The sequence below is a fragment of the Lissotriton vulgaris genome, chromosome 5, assembly GCF_964263255.1.
Source record: "Lissotriton vulgaris chromosome 5, aLisVul1.2, whole genome shotgun sequence".
NCBI lineage: Eukaryota > Metazoa > Chordata > Amphibia > Caudata > Salamandridae > Lissotriton > Lissotriton vulgaris.
The window spans coordinates 1912032397-1912059433 of record NC_141693.1 but is presented as its reverse complement, the minus strand read 5'-3'; the positions used below and the strand labels follow the sequence as shown (position 1 = coordinate 1912059433).

Below are 27037 nucleotides of genomic sequence, written 5' to 3'. Positions count from 1 at the left end.
ATCCCGGCACTCCCAGCATTCAATGAGCACCAGGCCCTTGTCCTCCTCGATCTTTCAGCCGCCTTTGACACGGTTGACCATGTGGAAAATAGAAAAATTGATGTACATAAGCAGCGTTCATTTCCCTTTTTCCCACTCCTCTCCCTGTATGCACCATGAATACCATAAAATATTGACCGTATCACTCCGCCAGTAAAAGCCCGTGCCCATATGTACATGACAGCCATTTTAGGCACCTTGGCCTCTTGCCCACTCATTAGAATCACTGGCTTCCCTCCTGCGCGCATTTGAGCACCCCCCTCCCACTCTCACATGCATAGACCATGAAACCCAGCACTCTGCGCGACCCTGCTATGAAAGGCAACCCTCCTGCTTGACCCAGGCACCCCCCCCCCATTTCCCTCTTGAAGAAGCATCCTTCGCCTCAGCTGACATAGCCCCCAGCTGTATCTGACTGCCCCTGTTCTCTCATGTACGGGTCATAAGACCTCTCTCTCTCTCTGTGCGACTCTGACCCTGCGCGCACCCTGACCCCCCTCCTTCTCCCTCACATGGACAAGTCATAACCCTTCCTCCTCTGCAAGACCCTGTCCTTGGGAGTCACGGCCGCGCCTGACCAACACCTCCTTCCCTTCCATGAATGCCCCTCTGTTGACAAGCCTTCCCTCCGCGCTCGATTGTCCACGCGGCATGAATACCACTCCTTTGATGACCCCTTCCCCCGAGTCCGGCTGACCACACATGTCCGAGGCCATCGCCTGAGCCGGGAGATACCATTTACTACCCTTATTGTATGAAGTCACTCCTCTTCAAAGGACCCACTATTGATCCTGGTCTCCCCACCCCCTGGGCTACGATCAGGCGCACACATCCTAATAATCAGCGGAACATTCAGCTGCGTCATTGCCCCCTCTCTTATCAGCAGGTCAAGGGTCCTTATTGTGAACACATGTGGGGTAGGATTGACACGAGGGTTATGGGGATGTCTTTTCTTTGTCACACAACATCGTGATTGTAATACCAAGTGTTTTGTAAAGTATAAAAGCCAGAGTCTCAGCTCACTTGTTAGAGCACCTCCTGATGGCACCTTGTTTCGTGTCTGAAATGACAGGCTCTCCTCATGAGAATTAAACTCTGTTCTTGATTCCTGCTTCCAAGCGCCCGTCTCTTTATTTGGTAACTATTCAGAATGGGAACTAAGAGGCGTCTTGCGCCAGCAGCCTGGGCATTGATGGTAATATGGGCTCCTGTTCTCTAGTGGTTAGGATTCGGCGCTCTCACCGCTGCGGCCCGGGTTCGATTCCCGGTCAGGGAACCAATTGTGGAACAGGAGCCCATATTACCATCGATGCCCAGGCTGCTGGCGCAAGACGCCTCTTAGTTCCCATTCTGAATAGTTACCAAATAAAGAGACGGGCGCTTGGAAGCAGGAATCAAGAACAGAGTTTAAGTCTCATGAGGAGAGCCTGTCATTTCAGACACGAAACAAGGTGCCATCAGGAGGTGCTCTAACAAGTGAGCTGAGACTCTGGCTTTTATACTTTACAAAACACTTGGTATTACAATCACGATGTTGTGTGACAAAGAAAAGACATCCCCATAACCCTCGTGTCAATCCTACCCCACATGTGTTCACAATAAGGACCCTTGACCTGCTGATAAGAGAGGGGGCAATGACGCAGCTGAATGTTCCGCTGATTATTAGGATGTGTGCGCCTGATCGTAGCCCAGGGGGTGGGGAGACCAGGATCAATAGTGGGTCCTTTGAAGAGGAGTGACTTCATACAATAAGGGTAGTAAATGGTATCTCCCGGCTCAGGCGATGGCCTCGGACATGTGTGGTCAGCCGGACTCGGGGGAAGGGGTCATCAAAGGAGTGGTATTCATGCCGCGAGGACAATCGAGCGCGGAGGGAAGGCTTGTCAACAGAGGGGCATTCATGGAAGGGAAGGAGGTGTTGGTCAGGCGCGGCCGTGACTCCCAAGGACAGGGTCTTGCAGAGGAGGAAGGGTTATGACTTTTCCATGTGAGGGAGAAGGAGGGGGGTCAGGGTGCGCGCAGGGTCAGAGTCGCACAGAGAGAGAGAGAGGTCTTATGACCCGTACATGAGAGAACAGGGGCAGTCAGATACAGCTGGGGGCTATGTCAGCTGAGGCGAAGAATGCTTCTTCAAGAGGGAAATGGGGGGGGGGGGGTGCCTGGGTCAAGCAGGAGGGTTGCCTTTCATAGCAGGGTCGTGCAGAGTGCTGGGTTTCATGGTCTATGCATGTGAGAGTGGGTGGGGGGTGCTCAAATGCGCGCAGGAGGGAAGCCAGTGATTCTAATGAGTGGGCAAGAGGCCAAGGTGCCTAAAATGGCTGTCATGTACATATGGGCACGGGCTTTTACTGGCGGAGTGATACGGTCAATATTTTATGGTATTCATGGTGCATACAGGGAGAGGAGTGGGAAAAAGGGAAATGAACGCTGCTTATGTACATCAATTTTTCTATTTTCCACAGTCGCCCCTTTTTACATAACAGAGTTCATTTTTGTAGTTGATGGGGGTACGTATAAACAACGAAGTTCATTTTCCTATCCTTCCTAGTTAAGGGGCGTACATATAAACAACGAAGTTCATTTTCCTATCCTTCCTAGTTAAGGGGCGTACATATAAACATGTGGTTGATGAAATAGCATTTGTCAATACTAACATATTGCATAAAAATCATGAACAGTTGGTGCGATTGGCAAAATGCAGTACATAGGAAATTGCATTTGTAAACGTAGTACATAGCATAAATTCTTCTGACTTTCGAAAACGAATGTGACCAATGAACATTTTGACCAAGTAGTTGAGGGAGGAATTCAGTCCAATAAGATCTCTTCGTCACAGTGTCTTTTTTTTAGCAGTGAGCCATCACTGGTAGGCTCTAGTCCGTGTCCTTTCGTTGGCGCTGTTGAGCACCGGCGGTGGAGCTATAGGCCCAGCTCAGATCCATCCTTACACGTTGCAGGGTGCGGTCAGTCCTCTGCTGTTAGACCACAGTCCTGTTCCCTAACCAATCCTTTTAGTGGTGCCTTATGCTCGGCACCTATATTTCCGTGGCAACACCCTATTCCCACCTGAAGGCTGTTCTTCCTTTTTGGCAAGAAGTCACATGGAAAAGAGGGTGTGTTGTTCAAATAGTCGATGGGAGTGAGAGGGCGGAGTGGGGGCAGATTTCCTGGGACACACCAAAGGGACCAAGGGAGCAATGGATAACAAGCAAGCGGGCCCATCAATCGGGCTTGAAAAGGGGGACGGAGGCTCCAGGCACACGTGGGTTGGCGGACAGAGAGCTTCAGGACAGCCCTTCATCCTTTCCTTTACCGCCTTTGAGAGTGCTGCCTCGTCCCGTTTCTTGTTGTGCTGCGGCTCCACCTTTGGTCGAGGTCGCATGTGTCTCATGATCTGCAGCCAGGCTGTGCGTCACGTCCGGCCCTTCTCCTCCGGTGATTGAGTATCTTTAAATGGGTAAAAACAAGTTTTAGAGAACTGGCAGGAGAAGAGATTTTTACATTTGAATTCCAATCGCAATCCTAGCACCTGGCGTTATGCTCATTGGTCATAGTCAGAAGTCTATTACCATGAAGTAAGTAGGTGGGTATTTCTACTGCGTTCGCACCAAGTCCAATCGGCGTTCGTTCATGACATATATGGACAGAGGTCAGACTCCTGTCACTTGCGTATTTCATCAAAAACCCCAAGATTGACAACATTCAGGGGAGACTCGTCCTTCTAACCCGAGCCTGAACAGTCTTACATTTCCCTTTAGAGCTGGCTAACTCTTTCAAACAGAGCGGGGTGCAATCATTGAAAGACAGGGTCAAACAGGTTTTTCTCGAAGGGCGGCAGTTACTCATGGTCATCATATATATATATCGGGGACAGTAGCCGGGGTCAATCAAGTGGGGCGGGGACGCTTCGGGCATTTGCGCTTGGGTGAAAAAGGGTGGGGCAATCTGGGCATTGGGGGTCAATCTAGACGTTGGTGTTCGTCTCTGATGAACAGAAAAATAAGGTGCCATTGACATACAGTTCCCCTATAAAAGGCCAAATTGGGGGACCTTAGTCGTCTTACCTGTCCTTTCCTTCTCAGCCAATTCGAGTTCATTCATTTTTGCAGAAAGGAGAGGTAGTAATATGGCGAGATACAATCATTTTAGTTTCGGTCAATTTCGCTGAACACCTTCGCGTTCAATAAGTATCCAATCAGACTGGTGCCAGCGAGGCACGGTTTTACCATAAAAAGGAAGAGGAAATAGGGAGACTCTCAGAGAGTGAGAGTCGTCCGCAATCTAAACGAGCTATTCAGTACACATATGACATGTAGAGAGAGAGAGAGAGAGAGAGAGAGAGAGAGAGAGAGAGAGAGAGAGAGAGACAGATAGAGGGAGAGAGAGAGATCGAGGGGAGAGAGAGAGAAAGACGTGTACGGTAATAGGTCATTTAGTGCGCTCACAACACAGAACAGCAAAGGTCAGGTAACACGCAGATACAGACAGAGGGAAGACATAAGTCCGTTCATTACATACACACACACTCAGACAGGGAAGACAGCACATGTACTACACATATATAAGACATTCACAACAAAACAGAAAACAACAGGTGGCCAACAGAATCCATATTATATCCTACGTATCTTTACTATCCTATTTATCTATGTGCTTAGCTCTTTCTACCCTTCCCTCCTTTTTCTTCTCGCTTGTCACGTCTGCGAGCGTTCCCAATTGCCAATACTCACACCTCAGTTGGTCGATCAAAAGTTAACCTGGTCGTGCTAGTTACCCATGGTTGGATCTTAAACCATTTTTCAGTTCCTTCCTTTGGTGGGAAGTTCTCCAGGCTGAGGCAACGGCAAGTATTTGATCGGGAGAACAGTCGGACAGCTTGGCTACATCTATAAGAGTGTGAGAAAGGGGGCAGTGCATTTTGAGCATCAGCAACATTTCTAACTTCCCAGACGGGTGGTGCCGTGGTAACCCTTACCCGTATATTTTTCTTTTGTCCTTTCCCTACCTAGTCAAACGTCCAGTTACATTATTTAACCCGTCCTTTCTAGTCAATTTTTCGTCATTCAGTACCTGTCCAGTTTCTATGTCAGTCCATCCTCCCAGTCGCTATGTTCTAAGGAGGAACAGTCATGTTAAGTCTACGTCTTTTAAAAATTTATCGTTATAACGACTACACACATATTCCCTCTTTCCCTTTTCGTCGGTGATCCGACCATCGCTCTCCCACACTTCAGCCGACGTTCTGACGTGACCTGCAGAAGGGAGGGAAAAGAAGGGGTGGGGGGCAGCATTCAAAGTACATCAGCATGCAGCAGTCCGAAAATGCTTTTACCTACCACATACTCGACCTATCTCCACGTACTGCATTTCTTTACCATCTCGGCGTTTAAGCCCAGAGGGACCAGTAATGTCAGATAGATAATCATTGACGATCTGCATATCTACATGAGTTACTTGGTCGTAACCCTCTTTATCGGGTGCAAGGGTGACGGTCAGGTGGCATTTCTGTGGTGTCGTTTTAAAGGTCTCTAAAACACTTTTCTGGCTGCTTGTCACGCATAATGTAGCTGCTAAATATCTGATCCTTTTTGATCTACATCCTTCATCATACTTATTCTTTGCTCACAGTAGTAAGATATCCAAAACTCATTAATGCAACCGCTACAACCATGCTTTCTTTTTCAAAATACTTTTAATAAAAAGTTTTGACTTATGAATACAGGCCTACAACTTAGTGGGCCGGCTACGAAGCAGATTGAAACTGTGTATAAGAAGAACGAAGTTGGTGGCAGTTCATTGCATAAAGTGCAGCAGTGCAATAAAATCATATCAAACTTCCCTACAGAGCAAGCATGATGCATGTCGGTAATTCATCTTTAATAAATTCATAAATTCATTATCCAATGTTCATTCATTACCTAAATTACACCAGTTCATTTTCCAAATCATAATCAGTACCCACCCTAAGTCAGTTCATTGTCCAAGCACATACTCAATCTCCTTCGTATCTACTTTCATTATCCAAGAAAACTACATACATATCTCGGGGCAAAAAGCTGCGTGGTCAGGGTGCAATAAAGTTTATTCAAAAGTCTCATTTTGTGTCGGCGCCATTTTGGGTGGGGTCAGGCGAGTTCCAGCACAGTCAGAATATCTCCAATGACTCGTGGTTGGACCAGAACCTTCCGTTGGGAGTTCAAAAAGTTTTGTGCTATGTGGTTAACAGTCTAACAAATATGGGCCATGAGTCAAAGAGTGGGGAGGGCGGCAACAATTTTCCTACCGGGTCATTCTGGTGTTCCACCGGAACTGAACAAGTCTGTGCCGTGGCTGCACTTTAGCCATTTCCCATCCGAGGCTGGCGCCGGCAGGAGTTGCACCGATGCCGTCGTTCCCAGTGAAGGGGGCGGGGGCGCCCATGCGGAGGGATCGGGGTGCCCCCCGGCTCTCATAGAATCTTCAAGGTTGAGGAGAGAAGGCATGGGGTGCGTGCCCGTCCTGGGCAGAAGACCGCTTTTTGATGTTGACCCTCTTTAAGCAAAGAGCATTTGGGGTGTCGCTGGAAGCCTCCACCTGGAGGGAGGTGGGGGAGGCTCGTTCGCGCCGCCTCCCCTTTCCAGCGACCCCGCGCCGTTCCTCGGCTCCGTCGCTTCGATATTGGCCGTGCTGGCTATTGAAGATGGGGGGGGGGGTGGTCGGCGGCTGAGGCAAGACAGCCCCCCCTTTTCTCTTGACATGTGGCGGGACTACCTGGAACTGTCCAGAAGTGGACATGTGGCGGGACTACTTGTCACTATGCAGGCGATGGCATGTGGCGGGACTACTTGCAACTGTCAGGCGTTGGGTGTAGTTGCAGCCATTATAGCTGAAAGAAATGCCGTCATCCTCGCCTTGGCTTCGGCCTTCGGCGAAAGCCGGATCGGGTGGGAGAGAGAGGTGGTCGGTGGCCGAGGCAAGACAGCCCCCTCTCACCCCGCGGCCCGCAGGGCGGCAGAAGAGAAGAGATGGAGAGGTCCTTGTCATTCTTTGGACCGCCTGCCCAACATCATCTCCCCCTGACCGTGGCCAGGCGAGCCCCTCGTGCTTCGAGGCCTCGCCTTCCGGATGGGCGTGACCGCGGACCTGTTGCATTTCGGGAGCTTCCGGAATGGGGGTAGGTACCTATTGAATTGTTTCTATTTCATGTGACCGTTATTTGGGCGTGGTGGGCAATGAGGCAGACATGTTTTGGGCAGAAATAGGCAACGGAACCTAGCTACCTCGTGGCTGCCTTGGTGTCAAGCTTGTGTTCCCTCGCCATTTTTTATGTTTCTTATTGCGAGTTATTTCTAACGTTTCTTATTTTATTTTTAGCGAAGTTGATAACTCATCAGTGGCCTACTGATTTCGCTCAACTCTTTTTCTTGTATTTTTATGCCATAACCTATTATAAGCTATAGCGACTAATCCACACTTAATGAACATGTCCTTATTAGGTGTGCCCTCCAGTGGAGCTGGATGGTTCATCTCTAATAAGCGGTCCGGGCTAAACAGGCTACCAACCAGTGGGGAGAAGATAGGCATGACGGATTACAACGGGGACAAAAGTCTGCATTACCTATCTTATCACTGCGGGCAAAGACTAGGCAGAATATTTCTATTCTCCGTTGTTTGGCGGCGGTGAATACCTCAAACGAACCAAATTCCGAACAATCAATGTTCGTTCAATCAAACAATTCAGTGGGGAGAATAAGTGGGCACGAAAAGTTATCGTTACCCACTCTTTCTCTACCTGCAAAGCGAGACCTTGTTCTTCCCTGTTTGCAGACAAAGAATCTCCAGACAATAATCCACGAACGACAGTTCGGGAAACAGTGGGGGAGGAAGATAGGCACGACGGATTACAATGGGGACAAAAGTCTGCGTTACCTATCCTTCACTGCTTGCAAAGAGAGAGCCTGTTTGTTTTTCCCCGTTTGCAGACAGTGAATCTCCAGAGGTTTCAACAAAGCGTAATACTAGTATTATCCAACAAACAATCATTTCACAATTTGTCGCATTTACGCGACCTTACCCGGACCGGACCGTGTGGGCAGTTCTTCGCCTTCCTCCTTCCAGCGCCCGATCGTTCTCTTACTCCATGATTTTACCGCAGCAGTCCTGTGGGATTCCAGTCAGGACAGTAGGTCACTCAAGAGAGGTCCGTTCAGAATAGGTGAAGTTCATTCAATCGGCAGCCGGACGAGGGCCCTCTCAAGGCAGGTATACTCCGATCATTTAGATGTTCACCTCATCGTCTGGATCTCTCTTACTGGACCTCATGTCACTGATGGACCCCGCGTTGGGACGCCAATTGTGGAACAGGAGCCCATATTACCATCGATGCCCAGGCTGCTGGCGCAAGACGCCTCTTAGTTCCCATTCTGAATAGTTACCAAATAAAGAGACGGGCGCTTGGAAGCAGGAATCAAGAACAGAGTTTAATTCTCATGAGGAGAGCCTGTCATTTCAGACACGAAACAAGGTGCCATCAGGAGGTGCTCTAACAAGTGAGCTGAGACTCTGGCTTTTATACTTTACAAAACACTTGGTATTACAATCACGATGTTGTGTGACAAAGAAAAGACATCCCCATAACCCTCGTGTCAATCCTACCCCACATGTGTTCACAATAAGGACCCTTGACCTGCTGATAAGAGAGGGGGCAATGACGCAGCTGAATGTTCCGCTGATTATTAGGATGTGTGCGCCTGATCGTAGCCCAGGGGGTGGGGAGACCAGGATCAATAGTGGGTCCTTTGAAGAGGAGTGACTTCATACAATAAGGGTAGTAAATGGTATCTCCCGGCTCAGGCGATGGCCTCGGACATGTGTGGTCAGCCGGACTCGGGGGAAGGGGTCATCAAAGGAGTGGTATTCATGCCGCGTGGACAATCGAGCGCGGAGGGAAGGCTTGTCAACAGAGGGGCATTCATGGAAGGGAAGGAGGTGTTGGTCAGGCGCGGCCGTGACTCCCAAGGACAGGGTCTTGCAGAGGAGGAAGGGTTATGACTTGTCCATGTGAGGGAGAAGGAGGGGGGTCAGGGTGCGCGCAGGGTCAGAGTCGCACAGAGAGAGAGAGAGGTCTTATGACCCGTACATGAGAGAACAGGGGCAGTCAGATACAGCTGGGGGCTATGTCAGCTGAGGCGAAGGATGCTTCTTCAAGAGGGAAATGGGGGGGGGGGTGCCTGGGTCAAGCAGGAGGGTTGCCTTTCATAGCAGGGTCGCGCAGAGTGCTGGGTTTCATGGTCTATGCATGTGAGAGTGGGAGGGGGGTGCTCAAATGCGCGCAGGAGGGAAGCCAGTGATTCTAATGAGTGGGCAAGAGGCCAAGGTGCCTAAAATGGCTGTCATGTACATATGGGCACGGGCTTTTACTGGCGGAGTGATACGGTCAATATTTTATGGTATTCATGGTGCATACAGGGAGAGGAGTGGGAAAAAGGGAAATGAACGCTGCTTATGTACATCAATTTTTCTATTTTCCACAACCATACCATCTTGTTGTCCCGTGTCGAGGCGGCGGGGATCGGGGGGACCGCCCTGGTCTGGTTGTCCTCCTTCCTGAGGGACCGCACCCAGGCTGTCCGTCTGGGTGATTTCACGGCGGACGTCCGGGGAGTACAGTGCGGGGTTCCCCAGGGCTCCTCCCTTTCCCCCCTCTTATTCAATCTCTATCTCGCCCCTCTTATCTCTTCCCTCCAACAGATGGAGGTCGCCGTATTTAACTATGCGGATGACCTCCAGCTTGTTTTCAATCTATCCTCTTCTCCCTCTTCTGTTCTTGTCATGCTCCATATAAGGGACTGGATGAACCACAACCATCTTAAACTCAACCCTGACAAGACCGAGTTGGTGTTGACGGGTGGTTCATCCAGCCCCTGGTCCTCTCTCTTCTGGCCCCCCTCTCTTGGCACTTCCCCTGCTCCCTCCTCCTCTGTTAAAACCCTAGGTATAAAAATCAATTCACAACTCACCCTCCACTCCCAGGTTAGCTCTGTGGTATCTTCCTCCTTTCTTTCCCTGCGAACTATTCGCAGAGTGTCCCGCTTCTTCACCTTTTCTGCCCTTAAACTTATAATCCTGGCCATGGTGGTGTCCCGCCTGGATTACGGCAATGCTTTATACGCCGGCATCCCCACCTACAGCTTGCGGCGTCTACAACAGATTCAGAACCAGGCGGCCCGCCTGGTCTTCAAGCTCCCTAAATTCCACCACTCTACCCCCCTCTTGAAATCTTTACACTGGCTCCCTGTGGGTGCCAGGGTCCAATTCAAGCTCGCAACCATGACCTTCCTGGCCCGACTTGGCTTGGCTCCGGCCTTTATCTCGTCCGAGATCACTCCATACATCCCTATTCGGGAACTACGCTCGTCTTCTCAATCCCTCCTCACTGTTCCCCGTTTCCGGAGAAAGAAGTGGGGAGGATCTAAATTCGCCACCCTTGCCCCGACCCTTTGGAACTCCCTTCCCCTTGAACTTCGCTCCATTACTCAGTACCCTCAATTCCGTAGGCACCTCAAGACTTACCTGTTCAAAAAGTCTTTTGATTAATCTTCCCCCACCCCTCTTTGCCTACTAGCTTTGGATCCAGTTAGAGTCAGCGCCAAGAAACCGCTGGTATACGTGCGCTATAGAAATAATTTTAAATCAAATCAAATCAAATCAATGATTTAATAATTGGCGATACAGACCACAGAAGCGCTAGCCTTAGGGAACAGAAAGGGACATGTCACAATCCATCCGAAGCCAGTTTAACTTATTTACTGCTATCAACTGCTTTGCCTCCCTACTTCTTACAAGGAATATTGACCCAACAGATTGCCACTAAATTGATGGTATTCTTACTATTATTATACTGATCTTCAATATGATATGATAAGCGTTTGATACCCAACTTTGTTGAAGCACACTGGAAGCCATGTCTATCTGATATCTACAGAACTACCCTAAACGACTGTTCGCCTGAATTATTGACTTGTTTCCATTCGTTTGGGACTTGCCATACTCCCTTTTCCAATCCTTGAAAAGTGACAGATGTGACGAAACACGTTGGCTGCTGTATTTTTTCTTCGTCAAAGATTGAACTGTTACTTTACTGTAAACATATTTATTGTTTAGGATTTTGGAAACACCACTTCGATGAAGTGTTGAAGTCTTTGTACATCATGTTTTATAATTGAAAATATTGAAAAGAAAAAGCAATGAAAGACACAAATCAGTGAACGCCTGTGTTTCCTGTGTCTAGAGTTCCCATAATTGTTTCAGGATTCTTGATTAAACTAGATCAATAATAAATCATTAAATGCTGGGAGTACCGGGGTATATCAGGTTTGAACGTTAAAACACAAGGAGCATTTGTTACTAAATCGGATATTTACACCCAAGGTAGTTGGGTGTTCTTTTACTATGAGTGGCACTGAGATTAGTTTTTCTTATTTTTTGAATTATATCAATACCTCATTACCCACACAAATTGTTCTTGATGTGCGACTCTTCATCCACCACTACCTTCCATTAGCTTGGTCAGTGACACTTATGACTCCCAACTCTAAATGAGGGAGAATGGGATAGCTTTTAGATATTTTTCTGGCTTTCTTGCTTTTAAATAAAACATTGGAAACTTTTCTGAAACCTTCTCTCAGGATGCGTCTTGATCCCATCCTTACCACATCAGTCTCTGTCACGGACTTGTGGCCTCTGCAGACACAACTGCCTCCGTGAAGGCTGTCTAAGCATGGTCAAGACAGAGTGTGAAGGGCATGGTGTGCTTTTACCACATGGTGGAGGATTACCCTCACCAAGAGTCAAAGCTCTTCTTCATAATGTTGGCTGTAGTAATAGTTTTTTTTTTCTAAACATCTTTTTATGGCATTGGTCATTGTTAAAACAATATTCATTTATTAGATGTATTTTCGTTACACTATTGCCTGAGGTTCATAATAAAAATTAACCCAGGGCTGGAGACTGCTGACTGATCTGCCAATCCTATAATCCCAAACCATGTTCCTTTAATTAAGTAATCAATATGACAGCTCTGTCTGGTTTTAAGAGGTCCTCAAACCAATCTCTACTCTTTTATCTTTTCTCATACTAGTCTGCTATTGATTTAATCTAATATCTGATGTAGCTCGGATTTATTGACAAAGTTATCCATTTGTCATACCAGGTTTCAATTATTTTCCATTATTATAATTTTATGAATTCCCCGATATGTAACATAAAAAGTTAGATTTTAAAAACAAAAACTGTGCATTGTCTTTGGTAGCTCATTGACAAAGAGATCCAAATTTCAAAAACTATTGAAGAGAAAACACCAAACGTTAGGCCAGATAACTAAACAATTCTGCCAGCAAGCACATCACTTTATTAATCCCAAACTGAACAACTCTTGGAAAAAACAAAAGAGTCCTAAAGCACAAGGTCATAGGTGCTCAATAGGTTTAGGTAATACCAGCACATTACTCCTTTGAACCCCCAAGAGGAACCTCTATAGCCCTGTAACTTGCGGCTTCGCAAGTGCTACATCTCCAAGTATATGGAAATTACTCACATTCACCAGGTTTGATGTATCTGCTCTCTAAAATTAAGAAAAGAAAAGAGGGTATGTGAAATTAGACAACAAAGAGTAAATAGGATAGATTAAAACATTTCATGTATTAAACTTACCCAATTCTGCAGGAAACATTTCTGTATAAAAACAAAAGACAGAAAACGCTAGATTAGATCCCAACTTATCATATAGCTTTTTAATATGTCTTATACCTTTTGAGGTAAGGTTTATTATAGTTTAAGTGTTTAGAAGATGCTCATTCTTTTCATTTTCCCAGAAGTGATGCAACTGAACAAGGTAATGCTCTTTCTGGTGGAAACTCTATCTAACCACAGATTCTTTACCTTTCTAATCTTGCCCATGCCCCCAGCCTGGATCAGGAAGCATATGTCTTCGCAATTCTCGAACAGTGCTATAAATTACTCTAAATTTGCTCTTCTGATGAATACTTCTATTCACAGATGTCTCACCGTTGGAATTGATACCAAAGCAGTACCTCCCGAAAGCAGAGAGTCTGTGGGGTGGATTCAAATCAGACTTTCATGCATGACTGGACAGGCAAAAAGCCCGTCCTCACAGTACTGGTTGTCAAGGCAGTATTGCTTTGTGAACATGTGCACCGATGACCACGTCACAGCCTTGCTGAGGTCAAGGACACATGCCAATGTAGCTGGAGCATTCTTAGCCTTGATGGATGGGCCTTCATTTCCAGCAGAGACTGCTTTGTAGCCAGTGTGCAGCAGATCTTAAGGCAAAGAGCAATTCACCCTGATAGAGGTCTTTTCTGAACAGCCTTTCCTTTGTTTGCCCCACTGAAATCAACAATAAGCTGAGTATCCACCCACTAGCCCTTGGTACAAACAAGTTTGAAAGCTCTTTTAAGGTCCAACTGATGGAGAGTGATGGATTGCCCTACGTGGAAAGAAGTCTTGACTTTTGCCAAGAAGGCCACCAAGTCCTGAGCACCAGTTTGTCTGCAGACAGGCTGTTGTAGGGAAGTTGCATCAACAGTGTCTGCAGCTCACTCAGCTAATGAGCTGAAGTGATTGCAATGAGGCATACAGTTTTTGGAGTCAGAATATGATTGCAATGAAGAGCACAGTTTTTGGAGTCAGATTGTGAAACAAGCACAGTGCATCAGCTAAAAGGATGTACACATGAGAACCGTCAAGACCAAGTTAGGTTCTCATGTGACATTGCAAAACATTTGGAAGGGAACAAGTGTGTCAAAACTTTAACCCCTTGCATGCTGCATCGATTCTGCGCCTGTGCGGCACATTCCGATCGCGGGTGCGGTCAGGACAGCCGGGAGCCGTCATCAGCACACAAGCACTTTGTGCCATGACGGCTCCCGGCCGTCATCAGCAAGCAAGAGGTTAATAAACCTAATCACAACAGGAGGTGTAAACAAGGACAGTTGGTACAGAAAACACAATAAGTCCGAAAGGACCGTCAAACTTGAATAGTGACCACTGCCTTGCTGGGTCAAAGGCAAAACAAACAATACAAAATCACCAGTTTGGCCTGCGGGCTCCTGCCCAGGCCACAAATGTGTCCCATCACCTTGTGTGGAAGGATGTCTGACAGCCAGGATGACCTCCACAACTTCGAGAAACTGATGCATGGAGGTGTACATTGCTCCGGATCTGGGGAAACTGACCCTACCCTGCTCCTGTGACACAAGATCATCCCGAAGTGGTAGCATGAAGAGAGGGCAGATGTTCATGCCCAGATGTTCAGGGTACCACCCTCTCCTGGCCCAATCCAAAGCGACTAAGATGACGTGGGTCTGACCTATTTGATCTGACCAACAACAACCAATCCCTGTGCAATACTCTAGCCTCCTTCTTTCAGGTGAAGGTAGAATATATTTACAATACCTTCATGGCAAATACTCAGCAGGCCTCTCCACCTCAAAGGGAGCTCTCACTGGAGGCTGAACCAGAAGCATCGTCCCAGAGTCATAAGAAAATAATCATCCTGTATACTAATCTATACATTCTTTCATGCTTTTCAGCACTGATGGCTGATTAGGTGTTGGACTTGCTTCTATCTACAAATTTGGCCTCCGCTTTAGGCCCCTGACACCCTAAGATAACTCAATTGGCTCCAAAAGTAATACTAGCCATCTGGTGAAAATCTTTAACCAAGGTTATTACCCTAAAGCCTGGAAAGGATCTCAGTCCATCGGACCCCCTGCAATTACCGGCCAATATCACATAACGCTGTTCGAGCCAAAATTGTCGAAAAGGTGTGGGTGTCTTGTTTTAAAAAATGTATAGGTTTGCTAGGTTTCCCCAGGTGGCGGCAGAGCTAGGGTTCAAAAACGACAGCTACACATTTAGTAAAAAAAGGGTACATTTTCATTGTGTAAATGTGGTGTGTTCACGTTGGGTTTTGAGCCCTTTCCAGTCGTAGACACCATTCCTACCCACACAAGTGAGGCACCATTTTTATCGGGAGACTTAGGGTAATTCAGATTTGTAAAGCAACTGTTATTACCTATTGATTTATGATGCATTTCTGCCTTCCAAACGAAAGACATTGTGTAAAAACGAAGTCATTTTGAAAAATGACCAATAACTCTCATGCTAGTATGAGTATTCCCAATTTTAAAAATGTGCGAATATGTACTGTTTCTGAACTCTATAATTTGTTCCCATTTCAGAAATACATAGGTGTCTTTCATACCGATTTTTCCATGTATACATTTTCACACAATAATTGCTATATACCTGGTACATAATACAAAGCCATTACAAATTGCTACTCACTTTTTCACTCTGGGTTCGTCTGGTTCTTGGTGAACCTACAAGTCCTATATATCCCCACAACCAGGACGGTCCAGCAAATGTAACAGTATATTGCTTTCAAAGAGCTGTCATAATTGCAAGAAGTTACAGGTGAAAACGTTGACACAAAAGGCTGTTTTTTTCAACTAATTTTCAATGTTTCCAATATTTAACTGTTAGTTTCTATAAAGAATTCTTGATGGATCTACACAAATGACCCCTTTCTGAATTCAGAATTTTGTCTACTTTTCTAAAATGTATAGCTTTCCAGGATCCATTATTGCTTTCATACTCATTTTTACTATTAACTAGAAGGAGGTTGAAAGCAATAAAAATAGCAAAAATAGGCTATGTCCCAGAAAAATCCCAAAACTGTGTAAAAAAATGTTGGTTCTCTGACAAAAGACTGTCATTCCCTAAAAGCTGGGAAAATGGTGATTTCAGCCCCACAAACCCTTTTTTAATAACATTTGCAGGGAAAACCCCAGAGGCTTTCATTTGTAGCCCATCTTTCCAATTTTTCTGAACAAAAACAAAAATGTTACTGTATTTTGGATAATTTCTGGGACCCCTCCAAGGGAATCCACAAACCCTGAATACCTTTAGTATCCCCATGATGTTGGAAGAGAAGGACGCAAAATTGGCATGGATACCTTATGTGGTCAAATTTTACAGGGGCCTAAGTGCGCACTACCCCAAATAGCCAAAAAAAGTCTTAGCACAGGAGGGGAAAAGGCCTAGCAGCGAAGGGGTTGATGTCTATGTCCACCCTTTAATGGAACCTTTTTGCTTTTCCATAATCTCTAATATGGATGATACTCAGATAGTATTCTCCTCGACTCGGGACTCAATGTCAGCAAAACTGAGATTTTGATAGTTGGGAACCAACTGAGCCTGTGGTATTCACCTTGGTGACTGCACATATTAGGATGTCTTGCAGGAAGTGACTTGCAGGAAGTTATAAAGGTGGTGAAGAATTTGGGAATATGGTTGGAAAAGGAATTGAGATTATACGGTCAGACTAATACTGTGATTGGCTGCTGCTTTGGTATGGTGAGGTGCCTGAGGAAGATTTCTGGCTCCTGCCTGCATCCACCTAAAGGGCCATTGTCCAGGCACTGATCATATCACAAATAGAGTATGGAAATGATCTGTATCTTAGAGCTTCAAAGGTCTCAAACAAAAGACTCCAAATAACCCAGAATGCAACCGTACGTCTCCATGGTCACATATTTAGGTACAGAACTGTCTCGACTCAGCTCCGGAACCTCCACTGGCTGCCTCTGGTGAAGCGCATCCAATTAATAGCACTTTGATTTGTCTGTAGTGTGCTTTCACAATCGAGACCTCCTTATCTGAGGCACTTTGTGACTACTTACTGTCTTTCTAGATCCTTGCACTCTGCTAATCTTAGTCTGGCTCAAGTACCACAGACAGGTGAGTGCATTCCGTTAGATATTTGGCACAAAAACTATGTAGCTCCCTCCGCCTCAGTATGACAGAGGCATTATTCTGCAAACATCTGAAGACTTGGCGGTTTTAAAGGGCAGATTTTGCTTTGGTTGGCTGAGATTCTATTAAGATATCCATGTGTTTTATATCTATCTACAATAATAGTAGAAATCTGGGTCTGCCTGAGCATTTGGAATCTGTCCTTCCGCAAGAAGGCATTCAGCGGACAGAGACTTAAGATAGATCAAAGGCCTCCATCCATCTTTGAAACAAAGATATAGCAGGAGTAACAACTCTTTCCTATTTCAGAGTCAAGAACGCTATTGATGGCTCCTTGGATTAGAATGGATAGGGGCTCGTCTGAGAGCTTCTTCAATGTGAGAGGAAGGTGCACCTGGCAGAAAGAAACATCAGGGCAAAGCTGCTGAAAGATTTGGAGGGCTCATTTGTCAAGCGTGATGGCTCACAACCCTGGGAGAAAGTGCTGGATCTCACCTCTAGGGGAAGTTGTGTGCTACTGATGGTAAGCTAAAGAGGTTTCATGGCTGTGGCAGCAGGGGAAGTAGACTGGGAGAACAGATACCATTGATGACCTGAGTGCTGCCTTCAAAATCCACGATCAGACCTCTAATGGACTTAGGTGACTGCCACAGGGGCTGGGGTGACTGGCGGTGCCTATATGCCAGCACCCTGGGAAAGCCTGGGATGTCCAACATTTGTGCAGGAAACAATTTGGCAGTTCTTCCATAGCAGAAATGGCTTATTCTCTTAAAAAGGCACGATGCGGGGGCGTGGCTAGCGGCTGAGCATGGCGGCTGCCTAAAAGGCGAGCTCCGGGGATAGAGCTGCCTCTCCAACCATCCGACCACTTATCCGGCCAAGAATAGGTCTCTATTTGGGGGACCCGATGCCCGGGACCGGGCGGCGCCTGAAACGCTACCGCTGGGCGGTAACAGAAGCGGCTAAGTAAAGTTATCCCCGGCGACAAGATTGGCCTAACCAGTGACTGCAGACCGGGGACTCGCCTGTGGCTAAAGCCGACCGGAAGTGCAGCGGAGCGGGGCGCAACACATCGGAAGCGCCCGACCCAATGGTACGCGGAAGCAGTGAGCGAACTTCGGCGGGGCTGCGCATGGGAGCGTCCCCGACACAGACTCTGCAAAGAACACTGAGGATACGGGCAACAGGCCGTGTCGGGCAGCGGGCTAACTCCGGCGAAGGCGACGACGGCGGAGAAGGTGAAGCCGCCATCTTGGCGCAGGACGACCCGTCCCGAGTCACACAGACGTGTCTCACCGGCAACTACAGTGGTAACCGACGGCGGCAGCAACGCTGCTCAATGCCAGGAAGGAGCTGTTAACGGACCCGTGGAGACACAATACTGTGGATAGCCTGTAAGCCGCCTATCCAAAATAAAGTTAGCAGAAGTTTCTTTTGGATAAAGCTGAGACTCTCAGCTTTATCCAAAAGAAACTTCTGCTAACTTTATTTTGGATAGGCGGCTTACAGGCTTTACAGAGATCTTGATTTGTTTTCAGATACTTATCCTGTATTCCTGTTTTGCATATTTTCTTTTGCATTGTATATTTCCCTTTATGACCTAATTTTGATAAAATTCACTTTTTTGCCTATACACATGTCTATTTGTATTTGTTTTTGTCTTGTTGTTAAGTATTGTTATGTCTAATCAGTCATAAGTATATGAATGTTTTTTAACCCACTGGAATTAATTTCACTCAGGACAATTAAGTTACCTGCACTTAACTCAGTTCCATAATTAATTCAATCTAATCTAGAAAACAAACTCCTTTGGAGGCAACTTTACCCTTTCTGTGGTGAGGAAGGGACACTATTCCACACACTCTGGGAATGTCCACTGATTGCGGAATACTGGAGGCAAGTATTGCGTACGATTTCACAAACTCTTGAGGTCTTACTTACGCCAGATCAACTCATGTGTCTGCTTAATGTATGGGGGCCTAATGATCTGACGCGCCAGGGACAACAATGAGCTATTATAGGACTGATGGTGGCCAAGCGTGATATAGCGCAGAAATGGGGGGCAATAGAGGCCCCAACCCGAGCACAGTGGTGTAGGAATGTAGATATGCTCATGGTGATTAAACGATCAGTGTACAAGCAAAGGGCTAACCCTAAGAAATGGAACAAACTATGGCTTCCGTGGAACAGCTATCGTGGGGATATATGTGAACCTTTATCAGAGGAAGAGACGGACGATTCAGAGGATGAGGAAGATATAGATTGAACTCGGAGCAGGGGACAACAATCGGTGAGGGTAAGGACAAGGAGATCGGGGGAAGGGTGGTGGGCAGAGAGAACTCCGGGCGGAAAGGTGAAGAGAAATTACAGTCAGAACTTACTCATATGAACCTAGAGATGTACAATTCAATGGTATGAACTGCATAATTAAGCTATCGAGTCACACGTTGAGTTAAGTTTATAAAAATCATAAAAGTAAGACGTACACTGAAACTTTTGGTGCAGGCTGATATGTTATTTAATAAATGGTAATATGTTTATGCTGATGTATTACTACTCCGGAGGACTGATGTGCCATGCTATACACAAATGGTTATAAATATAGCAGCCGGCCTCCTGGTTGTAGGCGAATGCTGTGTAAAATGAACAGACATCAATAAAGTCTTAAAAAAAAAAAAGCACGATGCATCAAAAGGCATATCCATGAGAGAGGCTTGTATGTTTCCAAAAGACCCTGTGAAGCGCATCCACGCTTTGCGGCGAGCCACCCGACCAGTGCCAACTGCCCTTCACAGAAAAGCAATAGTATCAAGCCCAGCAAGAATCATGTATTTGGCAGCGTCTTGCCCATTCTGAATAGATTGAGCTAGTGATGTCTTCAGGGGCCATCAGCAAGATCTTGTTGGCCATGTCGCAGAGGATAGGAGCATAGACCCACTGCAGCTTTAGGAGGGGGTAATGGTTCTTAAGACCTCTCTCTGTACTATCTACTCGGTTACTACTAAGTGCCACTCATAAGACATCTCATTTAGTTTAGCAGAGCTCTGTATTCTCTTTTATATTGTGAGATCAAGCTAATACATTTCCACATCTAAGTACAGTTCTAGCTTAGTTTCTTTTCCATTCTTAAATTCTACGATTCAAGATCTATGTTTAAGAACAGCAACTTTAGAAAGGTTTTCCTTCCTTGATGCTCCTGGGGTCTAATTTCCATTAACCTGACAGCAGCAGGCCAGCCATTGCTTGATGTAATGAGGTGTAAAAGCTGCCTCTAGAGCAGAAACAATGGCTGGTTGTGGAGAGCTGTTTGCCTTCCCTACAGGAAGACCATCTTGGATAGACCCAGGAACTTCATTAACTAATAAAGGGCCTGTCTTTTCACAAGTAAAAGGTAAGTCCTTAGGAAGGCACCTGGGCTGGCTATAAATCCAGTGGGGAAAAAAGCTAGCTAGCTCCAATTCCAGTTATGAGTGACCACAAAGGAGGGGGTACTCATTTCCCTGAGCGCACCGCTGAGCAGGAACACAGACTCTGCACAAGGGACAAAGCGTTTCCACATCTTGGATTTAAGGAATAAAGTGCAATTGTGGGATTGTTTGTAGTAGGGCAAACAGGAACTCCTAAACAAAGTGGCTAGAGTTGCACCTGGGAACCTTTACCTGACTAGCTAGTGCCAACAATAAATGCAGCACTCAAAGGAACCCTCTCCAAAACATTGGACCCGTGACAGATCATCTGCTGTTTGAGACAAGTGAGACATGTGGTGAGGAGACCTGAAGGGCTAGATCTACTCCCACTTGTACCCAGGATAAAGAAGTGGACGCCAGGATCAGCTGGCCCTCCTGTGCGTTTGCTGGGATACAACAAGCTGCACAGGGTCTTTTTCCTAGAAAGAGCAGTTGCAACTGGAAGAGGACTGGATCCTGCTAATTGGCTCTGCTGGAATAAGTTCGGACCCCTAAATGATGTCCATGGGACCTGGGGCTCTTGTCTGTAGCTAGCCAAACCACTGGAGGACCAGGACTGACAAGAGTCAATCTACCCAAAGCGCAACTTCACTGGACAAGAAAATCAAGTTGATGACGCTCTGAGGTTTTGGCCGCTCAAATGGCCTTTTGAGCGGATCTATGTGGCAAGCCTACCCAAATTAAATGTGAACGTCCTGGATCCAGCCCACAGCCCTTGCCTGCTGGAGGATTCTGAGCTGCAAAAGAAAAGGGGGAGAATTACTAAGCTTTTGTGCCGCGTTTGCATCACAAAAGTGATGCAACATCTTTCTTTTTTTTATTTACTTTCCAGCGCTAAACTTGTTTAGTGTTGTTAATAACATAAAAGTAATGCGAAGAAGCGCATTACGCTGCTTCGCGTTACTTTGACCCTTGGGGGCCTACCAGGGTGGTGCATGGGCGTTCCCATGCAACCACCCAAGGTTTCTCACGCTAAACGCAATTTACTAAAAACAGTAGATTAGGTTTAGCGTGAGAAAACTGCACCCTGTTTAATTAGGCGCAACTGTGCAGCAATCATTAAAGTGGGAAAAGCTTTACCTTGTGTCGAAGATAGTATTTTGTACAGGAAGGGTACCCTTCCTGTACCAAACCTATGCTGGACTCAGCACACATCCTAGTGCTGTGGCGCTAAGGTGTGTGCATGGCGCACAGCAGCAGTAATCAGCGCAAGGGAAAGGGGAGGAGATAGCCATATCTCCTGCTCCCTCCCTGTCACACAGCGCAGCCTCATGGGGGGCTGTGTTGCGTTGCGTGACTTTTTCATAAATCTTCTCAAGTATGAACTTTACTGGGTGGCAAATTTTAACTTTCTTGGATACAGTCTGCAACCTTGCCCCACTGTAGTATTTTGACTTCCATTTCCGGGATTAAGTCCTCAAGTAAAAGATTTGACTATGCTGAACCTGCTGGGCGTACCTGACCTGCGCACTCTCAAACAGGGAATAATGATTTACTTTCTGTTAGCTTTTATTCCTATTAAACTTAAAATATTCTTATCTGCAGTTCCCCTGTTTAGATTTTTGTTGTTTTAGTTGCATTTTTGACATGTTCTGACTGCTTTGGTACTTCTAAATGCTTTACACATTTCTGCTAAGCCTGTCTGCTGTGTGTCATAGCTATCACGGGTTAAGCGGAGGTTTACATTTCCGAAACCTTTGCCTGGACAAGTTAATGACTGTATTTCTTGTGGTGGACTACCATCCACGCCAATTAATAATCCACTTTGTTACACGATTCAGGTATTTATACCTACATGGAAGCAACGATTCCTTCCTGGGTCACAGGCCTCAATTAATTTGGGAAATGCACTAAAGTTTGCTGACCACATTCTATTTGAAAGAAAGATGTGAAGCATTCTCTCAAAGACGTCTCTGCAACACTCGTCCTGATCTAGAGATTCCCAAAATACAGACTGCAGAACACATTCATTGACATCCATGCAACCGAACATAGATGCCCGCACACCACACAGATCTTCAGTTCAAATGCAGTGAGCGGACACAGGCCTCCTTTGGGTTACAGCATTACAGGCTCACAGTGCTGCCTGTCCAGCCAGACTTTCATTAGCACCAGTTACAACTCCTCCATTCTTGCTATACTCATCATTTTCTTTTCATTCGCTCTTTACTTTCTTTCACTTCTGAAAACAATCCTTTATTTGTTCACACGACCCTCCAACCTAACGTCACAGAACAGCACTTGTGTAACCTTTGCATGTGTGTAAAGTCTTCTTCGTGGGATGCATTTGTCATGAACAGTTCTTCCTTGGGCTTTCCCTTTCCATCTTATGTCAGTTTACCTTTTAATTCCAAGAGTTTGTCCTGCAAGGAGGAATGTTCGCCAATGCTCTTCAGGTTCCGCTCCACGATCGCATCTTCTGGAGGTTTCTGGGCCTTCGCGTTATTACACCTGTGGGTTACAGAGTGATGCAGTAAATGGTCCTCAGAAGCATACTCTGATCACTCTCACTGCATCTTTTCATCTACACCAAGGTGCAGCACACTCTGCAGAATCGCATTGCTACATCCCACGTGGCTTTCTATTATGGCTCTCACTGCACTCTCAACAGCCTTTACTCTGGGTCCTGGATCAGTCAGTGGTTACAGGAAATGTTTGGTTCTCAGTTCTTTCTCTCTGACTTTGTTCCCAGTCCCCAGTTACACAAGTAAAAGGTGCTAGACAAGATGTTGCTGCTAAGATACAACAGCCTTTGTTTCAGTTTCTCAGCAGGTGCAATGAGGCACAACCCAGTGGGGTTCAGACCAGATCACTGACAATTTACAAAAGCCCAAATGTTTTATGGTATAACAGCACATAAAGACATGCTCATACAAATTCATTTGCAGTGCAGATTCACAAAAGGAGGAACCATAGTGTTACATACCTAAACCCCTATATTTTAAGTGCCATCATTAAACACAGTAAGAAAGTTTCATGTCTCAACTTTTAAAATAACAAAGTAGGTGAGGGTAATGCCATGGTAACGCAAAACACAACCAAAAAAGGACACATGATTCTTCTAATCTAAAACAGGGCACAAATAAAGATTCATAAAGAAACCCACACCATTTATTTATTTATTTATTTAAGGAGCTTATAAAGCGCGCGGCTACCCCCGATGGGGGACGACAACCGAGCATCACACAATATGGACTATGAGGACTGCCATTAGGTGTACAATTAGGAGCATTTCAAGAACACATTCACGCAATGGTATCCAAGCTTTAATTGCAGGATACCAACAACAACAAAACCTACGCGTCCTTGTGCATGTGTTGAAAACTGCATTGCATTGTAATGTTTTGGGTAAATTGCTGAAGCGGTTTACATTTTCTGATTTTATGTGCCCTACGTGAAAAGGTTTTTGGATCTCAATATAAGGTTTACAGATTTATAGAAATCCAAGTTCTCAAGATAATTTTATAAGGTTGTTTGCTGAAAAGAAATGTGGAGTCAGGTCAAGTTATAGGTTAAAGTCGTGTGAAACCCTTCATAGTCTGGTTGTCTATGAACTCATCTGGGTAGTGTTGTTTATCCTTTTGTGCATGAGTACACGCTGACTCTAAAGGTAGGCTACTGCTCATAAAGAACCTATATTGGTGTGAATGAAAGCACTTAAGGTATTTTTTCCTTTCTGTGGTGAGTTTTATTTTTCAGTTCTGTACCTCAATGGGCAGACAAAGGTGTATTTGTTTTGGTTCCTGCATTGTGTTTCAATTCTCATTTTGTAATTGTATTGTGATTGGTTGTATTGGTGTTGTGGGCATTGTGAGCTCGGTTGAGATTTCCATGGGTGCACTTTTGAATAAATCTGCGATTCTGGCTAATGGAGGAGAGTCTCCACCCTCATTTGGTACCCCGCCTATGAGCGCGTTTTAGATGACATGTATCCCAGTGCTACTGGGAAACAGTTTTTGCAGTGGAGGTATGGAACACTTCCAACCAGGAGTTTTACAAGCAAATGGAGTTGTTCTAATACGAAAAATTGTCCTGGCTGTGATAGTGTCGTGGAAAACGATTTGCACATACTGTTTTTCTGTCCAGCTTACTTCAAATCTAGAAGACACTGGATTGTTCCATACTGTAAAAATTTGGGTTTTAAAAATTGTATGCAGGCGTACAGAATTTTTAAAACAGATTTAGCAAGTGTGACTGTCTTTGCTGTTGCCAAATTTTTAGAAGCCATGTGGCCTAAGCGAAGGATTTTAATACAATTTGAATGAAAAATCATTTGCTTTTATTATCACCTGTAGGGATTTTGTTACCCGAATATACTAGTTATGAGAAATTCTTACATTTATAAACTGTCTAATATCTATACTGTGTTGTTTACGGGACATTGCCATCTTACTTCCTTGCTCCTAAATGTCTGACTGTAAATACAACTAACTGATATGTTTTAACCTGTATGTATATTTTTATGATATATTTTATGGCAAATCTTCCCAAAGTAAAGGAATACAAAGACAAAGATGTTCTTGGATCATGGATTTCATACATGCTTGTGGCTTAGAAAATGGAATACAATTACTGCTGGCAATAAAAAGTTTCCGTTTATTGTGTATGGTAAATTTGATGTGAAAAAGATTGGGAATTTGAGGCGTGCCATGATTGGGATGAAACGCAGCTCTGACTGGCACAGTTTGAAAGCTTGAATGAGTGGGACTACGCGACCAATGAGAAAGCGCACAAGAAAATGCTGAAAGCGCAAATTGGTAAGGATCGGAAGAAACACTGAGAAAGGAAGTGCTAGAAACTAAAGCTACTCGCCCTGCGATTACTGATGAATAAGACAAAAAGAAAACAGAAGATAATAAAAATGAGAACAACAATCTCAAACCCCTCCTACCTCTCACTTCTTTATGTCACACCTCCTTCCCCTCTAATCGTCACAAGTCCCCCTCCGATGTCCCTCCCTCCCCAACCGACCTCCATTCTCAAACGCCACCTACCTCTCACCTCTTTTGACCCACCCTCCTCTCCTCTTTCCTCTCAACTTCACCCCTGATGGCACATCCCCCCCCCCCAATCTCCCGTCCCCACTACCCAAGTTCCCGCCGTCTCTAGACATGGTCCCAATTCCTGGAACATCGTATACCCATCCAATCTATCCAACCATGCCAAGAAAAACTTTAAGCATAAATTACTGACTCATCACCCCAAAACGCTCATAGTGGACTCCTACCATGGCGTCACCTCGCCTATAAAAACAAACCTTATTTTCTTCTCCAAACGTCGCTTCAAATGGAAAAGCATCCTCCTGAACTATCTCACAATCACCAAATCCGGCAATATCCCATATGGTTTCAAACTATCTACCTTCCCATCCCTAGCTTTTAACAGAGAAATTGACATCTCCATTTATAAAACCGGCAACATTCTCATTCAAGCACCCGAACACCACTTCAACACCTTCAACCACCTCTACAGTTCCCTGACAGACCTATCAAAACTTGCCCCTAAACCCTCTCCCTTCCAAATGTCAGTCACCCACATTTCCCTCCCACCAGCACTGAGCCCTAGACACCCTAATTGAGCATCCCTCCACCCAAATCCCCTCCTTATCTAACGACCGACATCCCCTAATCCACCTCGCTACCGATGACCTCTCTACATCTCCCGAATCCCTCCCCCTGAACGTCAACCCTCCCGCCTCCCAAAACACCTGCTACAAACTACACTCCCCACACGCACATGGAGATACTTAAGTCCCGGCTCCTTCTCCCACTGCTTACCACCACTCCCCCCACTACACCTATACCTCTACCACCGAATATCACTCCTCCCATCATCATGACATCACCTCTCCTCTCTCCAACATATCCCCTCCGCCGGCCTCACAACCTACTGCATGAGTGACCCCCCTCCTCAACGTCCCACCTCAATAGCTCCCCTCTGACCCCCCCACAATGCATCTCCCCCCGCCATCGATCCGGCTCTCGTCTCCGGCCAACACCAAATCCCCAAACACTCAACCTTATCGCTCTGACATTCTCTAATATCCAACTGAACCTTTCAACCGTTCAGACGGAACTCATGAGACTCAGAGAAGACTTCATGCTTCTGAACAACAAGGCCCTCTGCAATTTGGATTCCCCCCCGCCCTTGCCTCACTCACCCCTCCCAACATAACCTCTGGAAAACTATTCCCCTCTACAACAGATCTTCTAGGCTGCATCGTGCTAGGTACAGTCTCTCCCCCTCTGCCACTATGGACCTATGCAACTCTTACCTTCCCAAACCCCTGATCCCTGAACGCACTCCCCATTTCTCCAGCAACCCAGTGATCTTAGGAATGAGCAGATCCCCCTCCTCTTCCATCTTGCCCAGACCTCCTACCCAACTTACAACCATACACTCATGTACTACCGCCAAAGCCAACCCTAAGCCCCTATCCTGCATGCTACCGCTCAGCTGTACGACACGCAACTGAAATATCCGAAACCCCCTGTAGTAATCAGGAGACCACATCCATTGGGCTATGAACGTGTGGGTTCGGATCCCATCCTCGTCGCCAAAAATAAGTGTAGTAATCAGGAGGCCACACTGGAGTGATGATGTCAACGTAGGTTTATTCAGGTATCAGGTAAAAAGGTAAACAAGTCCAGGTAGAAGTCAAAGCAGACCCCACCGGTAGCAGCCTGCTAGCTGCTCAGCCCCATCCATCAACT

The 27037-nt window shown here is 46.0% G+C and overlaps 1 protein-coding gene across 1 annotated transcript in view; it reads right to left on the bottom strand.

Annotated features, from left to right (window-relative positions):
• The window catches only part of LOC147717703 (E3 ubiquitin-protein ligase TRIM39-like), a 113807-nt gene that overhangs the window by 30037 nt on the left and 56733 nt on the right, over positions 1-27037 (bottom strand). The window contains exons 5-7 of the mRNA XM_086924490.1: positions 22666-22775; positions 12730-12750; positions 12614-12640 (exon numbers count right to left, since the gene is read on the bottom strand). Of these exons, the coding sequence (XP_086780616.1) occupies positions 12614-12640; positions 12730-12750; positions 22666-22775 (158 nt within the window). The remainder of the gene's footprint in view (positions 1-12613; positions 12641-12729; positions 12751-22665; positions 22776-27037) is intronic.